Source organism: Miscanthus floridulus, chromosome 2 (genome assembly GCF_019320115.1).
Source record: "Miscanthus floridulus cultivar M001 chromosome 2, ASM1932011v1, whole genome shotgun sequence".
Classification (NCBI taxonomy): domain Eukaryota; kingdom Viridiplantae; phylum Streptophyta; class Magnoliopsida; order Poales; family Poaceae; genus Miscanthus; species Miscanthus floridulus.
Window position 1 is genome coordinate 69,971,343 of NC_089581.1, and position 12,281 is coordinate 69,983,623.

At 40.3% G+C, this 12,281-nt stretch overlaps 1 protein-coding gene across 1 annotated transcript; it reads right to left on the bottom strand.

The window, feature by feature from the left end:
* Positions 1 to 6,655: 6,655 nt before the first annotated feature.
* Positions 6,656 to 10,882, bottom strand: LOC136539077 (uncharacterized). Its single transcript, XM_066531012.1, has 5 exons — positions 10,455 to 10,882; positions 10,264 to 10,365; positions 8,330 to 10,018; positions 7,943 to 8,176; positions 6,656 to 7,666 (listed from the first exon to the last, which is right to left on the bottom strand). Exons 1-5 carry the CDS (start codon positions 10,623 to 10,625, stop codon positions 6,656 to 6,658), a joined length of 3,207 nt encoding a protein of 1,068 aa, XP_066387109.1. The 5' UTR covers positions 10,626 to 10,882.
* Between the last annotated feature and the right edge of the window lie 1,399 nt (positions 10,883 to 12,281).

Consider the following 12,281-nt stretch of genomic DNA (forward strand, 5'->3'; position numbering starts at 1 on the left):
TTGTCTTCTTCAGCTGCTATTTGCTCATCAGTCTTTTCAGGAAGTATTTCTTGAGAAATAACTCTTTTTCTTGGGGTCTTCTTTGCCGCCGGGACCTTAGACGTCTTTGTAGTGCGTCGCTGTGGAGGGGGTGGGGGCGGTGTTGGAGATCGGCGTGGAGGCGATGAGGCCAGTGTTGGTGGAGACCGGCGTGGAGACGTTGGAGATCGTTGTGGAGGCGGTGGGGCCGGTGTAGGAGTTGGAGATCGTTGTGGAGGCGATGGGGCCGGTGTAGGAGTTGGAGATCGTTGTGGAGGCGATGGGGCCGGTGTAGGAGTTGGCGATCGCCGTGGGGATGAAGTCGTCTCGCCCCCCGCGACGCTGTGATGAGATGGGGAATGAATGATTAGGCTAGGCTGGGGAGAGACCCTGCTATAAAAACAATTTGTGTGTCAATTATTTTTGAAGCCAATAGAAAATTAATGGAAAATAATATTTCATTCACTTTCATTCGTACCTAGGGTGAGGTAGGGGAAGCGGTGGCGCCCCAGGAATGATGATGAAGCGTTTGCGCCATTGAATAAATGTCTTCTCTGTTTCTCCTAGTGTCTTCTCCCCATCACCACCTTCAATGTCAAGAGGAACATTGCTGTAACCTTTGAGCACTCTATCGACCGAGACGCTAGCATATCCAGGTTGAATAACTGATCCATGGATTCTTGGTGTCTTCGTTCGGTCTATTGGAGATACAACCCCGACAGCCACCATGATTGATGCATTACCATCTGGAATGTGCAGCTCACATTTTGTTAGAGGCTCGGTAATGTCATCAACAGGGAAGCGCAACCCAGCGTCGTCTTGAATAACTGGCAGCTCCGTAGAAGCACAACTGCTTTTCATCTGACCAACGGGGCTAATGGTGACTCCCGGCGTTGATTGCGATTGCATTTGACTCATTGCTAGCTGCACTTGCCTCTTGATCTCCTCCTGCATTCTTGCCTCAAGAGATTTTTCTCGTTCACGTGATTCAAGCAATGCTTGTCGTGACTCATCAACAAATTGCTCCAATGCACGAATTCGTTCTGCCTCCTCATCCTTCTTTCTCTGGCGGCTTCTGTAGGTATCCTTGTCTGCTGGGAATGCGTGTAGCCACGGAACCGCCCCATAGCCTCTTGTTCGACCACCGTGTTCGGGATTCTCTAGGGCATATGTCAATTCATCCTTCTCTCTGTTGGGCTTGAAAACACCACTATCAGCTTCTTCCCTAGCACGAGCTAGTCTCTGTGTTGCTCTCTCAATTTTTTGGCCGAAAATTAGCTTGCCAGTGTCTGGGTCTAGGCTTCCCCCATGAGCGTAGAACCAATTCTTCGCGCGTTGAGGCCAGTTCTTTTCTATTGTTTCAGGTATGATTCCCTTGGCAGTAATCTCTGCTTCTAGGTTCTGCCACTTGGGAATAGCACTCCTATAACCACCTGATCCCATGCGATGATGGTATTGCTTCTGTCGGGCATTCTGCCGATTCCTCATCACACGTTCCTCACTGTCTTGAGATGTCTTGTATTCTACGAAGGCATCCCAATGGGACTCCAACTTGACAAACGCCTTAGCATTGAAATTCGGCGTAGCATTCTTCAAGATAAACTTTTTATACAATGTCTTCTTCCAACTCTGGAACAATGTTGCCATCTTCTTCATTGTCCAATCCCTCACTAGCTCCTTCAAAGCATCATCTGCTTGTAATGTGAAATGCTGAGTGATATCTCTCCAAGCTAGGTTCTTATCACGATCAGATACAAAACTAACATTAGGAGCGGATATCTTCTGCTTCCATTCACGAGCACTAACTGGGATCCTATCCCTTACAATGAACCCACATTGATTGACATATGTCTGAGCATGTGGTCCCAATGGTTTGCCGGTGTCGGTGTCGAATTCTGATATTATGAAACGGCCCTCTAATGGCTTTTTTGGCCCTCGGACTTTCCTACTTTTGTCGGTGGTTGATGTAGATCCAGAGACCGGCTACATGAGTAGAAACACAACGATTAACAACAAATATACGTACGCATGCATCTATAAGAGATGATAGATAATCGAATATACCTCGCCAGTATTTTCTTGCGCGACAATTTGTTGATCTTCAACCACCGGCATATTCAGGATATCCTCATAATCAGCAAAGTACTGACTCGTGTCATCTACATCCACATTGGTGCCGGCGTTGATAATATCCGCCATTATGTCATCACTCAAGTTATCATCCGGAGCAGCCATTTGTATCTTCAAGATAACACATAGATAGAATTATTATGGTACATAACATAAGTACATGTGATAACACATATAGAATTACTAAATCCAATTAAATATAATAACACATAATATTTCATAAGGATAAACAATAATAAGGTATAGGCTTTGGAATCGAATCAAAAACACTTTCGATCCAAAAACATGGAAATAAGTACATGTATATATATATACACATAGAATGATACAATATATTTTCTCTCTCTCTCAACACATAGAAATAAGTGCATATGTCTATATCTCTAGATATGCATGTGATAACACATTGAATGTCTCTCTAGATACAATTTTCTCTCTCTCTCAACACATGAAAATAAGTACATGTATATATACATATAGAAATAATTAAGTACATATGTATACCATATAGAATCTCTCTCTAGATATATATAAGAGATAGAATATATAATTACTAAATCCAATTAAATAAATCCAACATGAAATTAGATAAACTAGTAATAGATAATACATTTTAAAAAATCTAACTAACTAAAAAATTACCTAAAAAACTAACATATATCACCTAACAATCTAACTAACATATATCAATTATCTAATAAATCTAACTAACTAAAAATCTAACTAACATATATCAATTATCTAATAAATCTAACTAACTAAAAAATCTAACTAACATATATCAAAAACTATCTAAAAAACTAACTAAAAAACTAAATAACTACTAAATATTGTTTATTAGTATTATCTAAAAAAACAATGAAAAATCCAACATTATAATCGATCGACGACGGCAGTGAGGCCGGGCGGGCGGGCGAGTTCGACGACGAGGCCGGGCGGGCGGGGCTCGACGACGGTAGACGAGGCCGGGCGGGCGAGGCTCGACGACGGCAGCCGATCGAGAGCGCAGTAGAGATCGAGTTCGACGGCGGTGGGCGCGCGGGAAGCCTCGGCGACGGAGGGTGGGATCGGGTGCAGCGGCGGAGACGGGATGCGGCGCGATGCGGGCCGGGAGAATGGCGCGGCCGGGTGGGGGTAGACGACGACGGCGGCGCGGCAGGACGAGCTCGACGACGGCGGATGGCGCGGCCGAGACGAGATCGAAGATGAACAGAACAGACGTTCGATATATATAGGCCGGGACCCTTTAGTCCCGGCTAGTAACACCAACCGGGACTAAAAACCCTTTAGTCCCGGCTGGTATTACCAGCCGGGACTAAAGGCCCAACCCTTTAGTCCCGGCTCGCCTTACAAGCCGGGACTAAAGGCTTTTAGTCCCGGTTGGTTTGACCAGCCGGGACTAAAGGTATTTTTGGGCGTGCAACGAAATTGCCGCCCACCCTTTAGTCCCGGTTCTTAGTCTGGGCCGGGACTGAAGGCCTAAAAGTTTTGGCAACCCGCCAGCGTAATTGGCCTAGGGTTTTGATTTTGTTTAATACTAGGTTAAACAATTAATTCCATATCAACTTCAATACTTTGCAATATTTATTTTAAAAAATACTATTGATTAACTAATTATTTATTGTAAATAGGAAAATTTTGTAACCTAAAGTTTTTAATTTCTTTTATGAATATAGAATATAAATGTTACTAATACTAAGTATTTTGTTAATGCAAAAATATATTTGTAACTTAAAATTAATAAAACTAATATTATTCGATAGGAAATTTATTATCACATTATTGTAACGTCAATGTTTCAATTTTTTTCGGTTTTTGACCAAAATTGACAGGAAATTTTTGTTAAACCTATAAAAATAAAGAAAATATAGTATTTTTTGTTGTACAACTTTTTCAAATGAAAAAATGGCCTATATAAGGATTGTTGTTTTTTCAATTCGACCAAAATTAACAAACTTGGTATTCAAAACTTTTCAATTCGAAGTCATTTAGAGTCCATAATACTAGGGACAAAGTGTTGTTTTTTCATTTGACCAAATTTGACTTGGTCAAACTTGCTCAAATGAGACACTAAATGACCTCAGATGAAAAAACTCTGAATACCAAGTTTGATCATCTCAGCAAGATCTACAATTGTTACATAGATCATTTTCCCATTTGAGAAATTTTTATCAAACACTAGTCACAATTTTCCTTATCTCTTATAGACTTCTAAAACTATGTCACACACTTGTGAAAATTGAACTACATTTTGTTCAAGCTTTCTCAAATGAAAAAATGGTCTATATAAGGATTGTAGATATTGATGATATGAACAAACTTGGTATTCAAAACTTTTCAATTTTAGACAATCTAGGGTTCCGAAAACTAGTTTGTAGCCGTCAAAATTTAAAAATCATAAATTTGAACCGTCCAAACTTTCTCAAATGGAAAGTTGACCAAAACAACAATTGTAGATCTTTTTGAGTTTAACAAACTTGGTATTCAAAACTTTTCAATTCGAAGTCATTTAGAGTCCATAATACTAGGGACAAAGTGTTGTTTTTTCATTTGACCAAATTTGACTTGGTCAAACTTGCTCAAATAAGACACTAAATGACCTCAGATGAAAAAACTCTGAATACCAAGTTTGATCATCTCAGCAAGATCTACAATTGTTACATAGATCATTTTCCCATTTGAGAAATTTTTATCAAACACTAGTCACAATTTTCCTTATCTCTTATAGACTTCTAAAACTATGTCACACACTTGTGAAAATTGAACTACATTTTGTTCAAGCTTTCTCAAATGAAAAAATGGTCTATATAAGGATTGTAGATATTGATGATATGAACAAACTTGGTATTCAAAACTTTTCAATTTTAGACAATCTAGGGTTCCGAAAACTAGTTTGTAGGCGTCAAAATTTAAAAATCATAAATTTGAACCGTCCAAACTTTCTCAAATGGAAAGTTGACCAAAACAACAATTGTAGATCTTTTTGAGTTTAACAAACTTGGTATTCAAAACTTTTCAATTCGAAGTCATTTAGAGTCCATAATACTAGGGACAAAGTGTTGTTTTTTCATTTGACCAAATTTGACTTGGTCAAACTTGCTCAAATGAGACACTAAATGACCTCAGATGAAAAAACTCTGAATACCAAGTTTGATCATCTCAGCAAGATCTACAATTGTTACATAGATCATTTTCCCATTTGAGAAATTTTTATCAAACACTAGTCACAATTTTCCTTATCTCTTATAGACTTCTAAAACTATGTCACACACTTGTGAAAATTGAACTACATTTTGTTTAAACTTTCTCAAATGAAAAAATGGTCTATATAAGGATTGTAGATATTGATGATATGAACAAACTTGGTATTCAAAACTTTTCAATTTTAGACAATCTAGGATTCCGAAAACTAGTTTGTAGGCGTCAAAATTTAAAAATCATAAATTTGAACCGTCCAAACTTTCTCAAATGGAAAGTTGACCAAAACAACAATTGTAGATCTTTTTGAGTTTAACAAACTTGGTATTCAAAACTTTTCAATTCGAAGTCATTTAGAGTCCATAATACTAGGGTCAAAGTGTTGTTTTTTCATTTGACCAAATTTGACTTGGTCAAACTTGCTCAAATGAGACACTAAATGACCTCAGATGAAAAAACTCTGAATACCAAGTTTGATCATCTCAGCAAGATCTACAATTGTTACATAGATCATTTTCCCATTTGAGAAATTTTTATCAAACACTAGTCACAATTTTCCTTATCTCTTATAGACTTCTAAAACTATGTCACACACTTGTGAAAATTGAACTACATTTTGTTCAAGCTTTCTCAAATGAAAAAATGGTCTATATAAGGATTGTAGATATTGATGATATGAACAAACTTGGTATTCAAAACTTTTCAATTTTAGACAATCTAGGGTTCCGAAAACTAGTTTGTAGGCGTCAAAATTTAAAAATCATAAATTTGAACCGTCCAAACTTTCTCAAATGGAAAGTTGACCAAAACAACAATTGTAGATCTTTTTGAGTTTAACAAACTTGGTATTCAAAACTTTTCAATTCGAAGTCATTTAGAGTCCATAATACTAGGGTCAAAGTGTTGTTTTTTCATTTGACCAAATTTGACTTGGTCAAACTTGCTCAAATGAGACACTAAATGACCTCAGACGAAAAAACTCTGAATACCAAGTTTGATCATCTCAGCAAGATCTACAATTGTTACATAGATCATTTTCCCATTTGAGAAATTTTTATCAAACACTAGTCACAATTTTCCTTATCTCTTATAGACTTTCTAAAACTATGTCACACACTTGTGAAAATTGAACTACATTTTATTCAAGCTTTCTCAAATGAAAAAATGGTCTATATAAGGATTGTAGATATTGATGATATGAACAAACTTGGTATTCAAAACTTTTCAATTTTAGACAATCTAGGGTTCCGAAAACATATTACATAATATCCGTCTCTAAAACATAATATATTAAACATGCATCGTTGTATCATGCGGGCACAACAGTGAATTTCTTCTTGACGTATGACCCTTGGTTATGATCTTGTCGTAACCATGGAGTGTCTTCATCATTTAACATGATGCTTGGATCTTTCTTCACTATGAAGGGTGGAATTCGGACATTTCTTTCGTAATCTTCGGACATGTCTGACTTGTCTTCAATTCCTACTATATTTATTTTCCCAGAAAGAATTATGTGGCGCTTTGGCTCATTGATCATTGAGTTGATGTCTTCGTTTTTTCCTCTCTTTGATTTTGTAGACATGTCTTTCACATAGAACACCTGACTCACATCGGCAGCAAGGACGAATGGTTCCTCTTTGTATCCAATATTGTTGAGGTCCACTGTTGTCATTCCATACTCTTTGTCGACTGTTACCCCTCCTCCGGTCAGCTTCACCCATTGGCACCGGAACAAAGGGACTTTAAAATTAGGTGCGTAGTCTAGTTCCCATATCTCTTCTATGCGGCCATAATATGTTTGTATATTCCCATTTGGATCTGTGCCATCTATGCGAACACCACTATTTTGATTGGTGCTCCTTTTATCTTGGGCAACTGTGTAAAATGTATTCCCATTTATCTCGTACCCTTGGTACGTGAGGATATGCCACGATGGCTGCCTAGCCAACAAATACAGTTGCTCATCAATATTGTCATCGCCTTGACATTCTTTTCGCAACCAACCACTGAAACTTTTCATGTGCTGACGCCTAATCCAAGCTTCAGTCTTCCCTGGAAACTTGGATCGTAAGAACTCCTTATGTATCTCGATGTACGGATGCACCAATGACGAGTTCTGAAGAACTGTGTAGTGTGCTTTATTGAAATAATCGTCTTCCATGCCAATATATGTTTTCTTCCCTAAAGTTCCTTTACCATTGAGTCTCCCCTCATGTCGTGATTCGGGAACGCCAATCGGAGCAATGTCAGGAATAAAGTCAACACAGAACTCAATGACCTCCTCTGTTCCATAGCCCTGGGCGATGCTTCCTTCAGGCTTAGAACGGACTTTCACATATTTCTTCAAGACTCCCATAAACCTCTCGAAGGGGAACATGTTATATAAGAACACAGGTCCAAGAATACTAATCTCCTTCACCAAATGAACTAGGATGTGTGTCATGATATTAAAGAAGGATGGAGGGAACACCAACTCAAAGCTGACAAGACATTGAACCACATCGTTCTGTAGAGTAGCTAGTTCCACTGGATTGATTGCCTTCTGAGAAATTGCATTGAGAAATGCACATAGCTTCACGGTGGCTAGACGTACATGTGGAGGTAGAATTCCTCTTAAAGCAACTGGAAGCAATTGCGTCATAAGCACGTGGCAGTCGTGGGACTTTAAGTTTAGGAATTTTTTATCTGGCACATTTATTATACCCTTTATATTGGAGGAGAATCCCGATGGGACCTTGATGCTGCTTAGACATTCGAACATGCTGTCCCTCTCTTCTTTGCTAAGCGTGTAGCTAGCAGGACTTAAGTAATGACGTCCATCACCTGTCTTCTCTGGATGAAGGTTGTCTCGTTCTTTCATGCACTGCAAGTCCTGGCGTGCTTCAAGTGAATCCTTTGGCTTCCCGTACACACCCATGAATCCTAACAGGTTCACACAAAGATTCTTTGTCAGGTGCATCATGTCGATTGCGTTGCGGACCTCTAGGACTTGCCAATAGGGTAGCTCCCAAAAGATGGACTTCTTCTTCCACATGGGTGCATGTCCATTAGCATCTTTGGGAACAGATTCACTGCCTTGTCCCTTTCCAAATACTACTTTCACATCCTTGACCATTGCGAGTACATCTTCCCCGGTTCGGTTATGAGGCTTCTTTCGGTGGTCTGGCTTACCTTTAAAATGCTTCCCTTTCTTTCTTACTTGGTGGTTCAAAGGAAGGAATCGACGATGGCCAAGGTACACGACCTTTCGACATCTTTTCAAATATATACTGTCAAGGTCATCAAAACAATGTGTGCATGCATTATATCCTTTGTTTGTCTGACCTGAAAGATTACTTAAAGCAGGCCAATCATTGATGGTTACGAACAACATTGCTCGTAGGTCAAAGTGTTCTTGTTTGTACTCATCCCAGACACGTACACCTGGTTTGTTCCATAAAACTAGAAGTTCTTCAACTAATGGCTTCAGATATACATCAATATCGTTGCCAGGTTGCCTCGGACCTTGGATGAGGATCGGCATCATAATGAACTTCCGCTTCATGCATAACCATGGAGGAAGGTTGTAGATACATAGAGTAACTGGCCAAGTGCTATGACTAGTGCTCTGCTGTCCAAAAGGATTCATACCATCTGTACTTAAGGCGAACCTTAAGTTTCTAACCTCATTTGCAAACTCTGAAAATTCTCTATCTATCGCTCTCCACTGGGACCCATCAGCTGGGTGTCTCAGCATATTGTCTACCTTACGGTCTTCTTTATACCACCGCAACAACTTTGCGTGGTCTTTATTTCTGAACAAACGTTTTAAGCGTGGTATTATAGGAGCATACCACATAACCTTGGCAGGGATTTTCTTTCTAGGACGTTGTTCACCCTCGACGTCACCAGGATCATCGCGCCTGATCTTATACCGCGATGCTTTACATACCGGGCATTCATCCAAATTCTCGTATTCATTGCCATGGTAGAGGATACAGTCATTAGGACATGCATGTATCTTCTGGATTTTTAATCCCAAAGGGCAGACAACCTTTTTTGCTTCGTACGTAGTGGTGGGCAATTCATTTGGCTTCGGAAGCATCTTCTTTATGAGGTTTAATAAATTCCCAAATGCCTTATCGGATACACCATTCTTTGCCTTCCACTGTAGCAATTCCAGTGTTGTACCCAGCTTTTTTTGCCCCTCTTCGGCCATCGGGTATAGCAACTTCCTATGATCCTCAAGCATGCGCTCCAACTTAACTTTCTCTTTTTCACTTTCCCATTCTTGTTGTGCATCACGAATGGCATCGCCAAGAGCATCACCGAGATCATCTTCTACCGCTACCTCTTCTTCATCTCCCCCCATTGTAGTATCATCAAAGGCACCATACTGAGCAATAATGTCATCAATGTCTAAATCTTCTCCTTCACCTTCTTCCATCATGACCCCGCTTTCTCCATGCTTAGTCCAACATATATAGTTTGACATGAAACCTGACTTAAGCAAATGTGAATGAAGACTCATTGAGCTTGAATATTCCTTTAAATTCTTACATAGGGCACATGGACAGCATATGAAACCATCCCGCTTATTTGCCTCGGCCACACCTAAGAAATAGTGCAAGCCCTCTATAAAGTCTTGGGAGCGACGATCGGCATTGTACATCCAATGGCGTGACATAATCTGTATTACACGACAAATTATGAAAACCTTGAACATAATTAAGTATTTTATTACACAACATAAATGACATACACACGGTTGATTAATTAACTAAGCCTGGCTACAACGTAAGCAATCCCAACTATCACTAAACAAACTAAAACTACAATGCACTTCAGTAACATAATTATTTTGTGATCGTACGCAACTAAAACAGACAAATCATTCTTCTGTTGAATATCAATAAGCTTCTCCTGCTGGCTCACTGCCTCATCAGCAGCATCCGCTACCTCAAGCGCACCCAAATTCTGCACGTATGTAGCATAATCTTCCTCCCAGTACCAACCATCGCATCCATTGCCCTCCCACTGAAATTAAAGCCAAAAAATATTTAGTCAAAAATATTCAAGAAAAGTAGGTCAATTAGCCATAATTATAAAATGCTTAAGAAACTCACATCGCGATCCGGGCACTTGTAGAAAACACGACCCTTGTTGGGTCCCTGTCTCTTGACTCGGTACTCCATCACAATCTTCTGCTTACACTTGCCGCAGATAATGAGAGGGAGTTCTGGCCTCAGTCGTTTCGCAACCGAACGAGAGGCCGAGGATCCAGTAACAGTTGTCATCTACTTTCTATACTTATTTTTGCAAACTAGTGTAAATTTCATATTTTCAAATATTCATCAAATTATAGCTCAAAAACATGTTTCAATAAATAACCATCCGTACTAGTTGACCTTGCTTACGTGATCATCTCGACGAGCATTTCTCCACCGGACGGCACCGTACTTGGCCAAGGAAGAGCTCCGATTCTACGAGAAAGGGAACACGGTCTTCCACGACCGTTGCCGCTCTCCCTCGTAGAATCAAAGCTCCTCCTTGACGTCCGTTACCGCTCGGCAGAGAACATGCTCGCCGACATGAACACGGTCCGCAAGTTCAACTAGTGCGGATTTTCTACAATTTTCTAAGTTTTTCATTTCATGGAAAAATTAATTCTAAGATCACGTAAGCCACCGGGGACGAGAATGGCGCGTGCTCCAGCGAGGACGAGCGAGGCGTGATTTTGATGAACTAATTTAACTTTTGTTTATCCAAACATATATGCAAATCATCATGTGATTTTGAGCTAAAAATGACATATAAAATCATAATAAAGTCCAACATATAAAGTTACACATGCATCTACGTCGCAAAATGAGATAAGCTACTGATAAAACATAAGAGGATTAAGTTTGTTACCTCCAAAATCGAAGAGCAACACCAATGGAGGGGGAGAGTGCAAGAACAACAGCAAGCTGAAGAACAGAGGCAGTGAGTTTGAATAATGGAATGGCTCGGGCTCGGGGAGGAAGAATTGAGCAGAATTATAGGCCGGGATAATTAGTCCCGGTTAGGGGTCCAAACCGGGACTAAATATTAATCTTTATTCCCGGGGCATAACCCAAACCGGGACTAAAAGCTTTAGTCCCGGCTGGTATTACCAACCGGGACTAAAGGTAAACCTTTAGTCCCGGTTGTTAATACCAGCCGGGACTAAAGATCCCTGCCCCGCGGACGACCGTTGGGCAGGGACCTTTAGTCCCGGTTGGTATTACCAACCGGGACTAAAGGGTCCTTTAGTCCCGGGGGCAAAAAATGCCGAGGCTAATGCTAAATTGGGACATCGTTCTAAAGTCTGTTCTCTAGTAGTGATACAGGAGTCCTTCGGGTCCATGCCCGTGGAATTGCCTACTACTAGCCAATAGCCATGCTAGTACAGCACTACTACCTCGAGAGTTTATAGGGCCTGTTTGGCCTGCGCCTGAGCTCGCCGTGCCGCAGCAGGGGCGACGCCACGACTGCGGTGGCCGTTTTGCTCACCGCGCTTTTGGCAAGGTGGGGCGTGGAAAATGAACTATCGGTCTCTGGTCACGACGCAGCACGCCATAAGTGTGGCATCCAACCAAACGGCTACCGAAACTGTGGTGCGAAATATGTGGCGTGGTGCGGGAGCAAACCAAACGCGCCCTCAATCCGCGGCCTTATTTGTCGTAAATCACAGAGATACCTCAGGAATTTCTACTGTATGCTAATACTTATAGTAATAAACATTTTAAAACTTACTATAATTTTGTGCATGCGAAGAGCGACAAGGCACTTAAAACAAGATTGAAAATGTCCTATTCATTTCAAACAAAGCTACTTAGTCATCATATATCTCGCTCGGTAACCGCGTAAGTAGATGCTTGCGCAGGCTATACTTTGAACTGAAGCAATTTTTTTTTTCTAATTATGACGAC

Excerpts from the sequence above, each read along its gene's own strand:
- LOC136539077 (XM_066531012.1), bottom strand. The coding sequence starts at position 10,625 with ATGACAACTGTTACTGGATCCTCGGCCTCTCGTTCGGTTGCGAAACGA. Across the intron at positions 10,019-10,263 it reads CGGATGCTGCTGATGAGGCA|ATTATGTCACGCCATTGGAT; the intron begins GTGAGCCAGCAG and ends CGTGTAATACAG. Across the intron at positions 7,667-7,942 it reads GAGGAATTCTACCTCCACAT|CCTGAAGGAAGCATCGCCCA; the intron begins GTACGTCTAGCC and ends GTCCGTTCTAAG.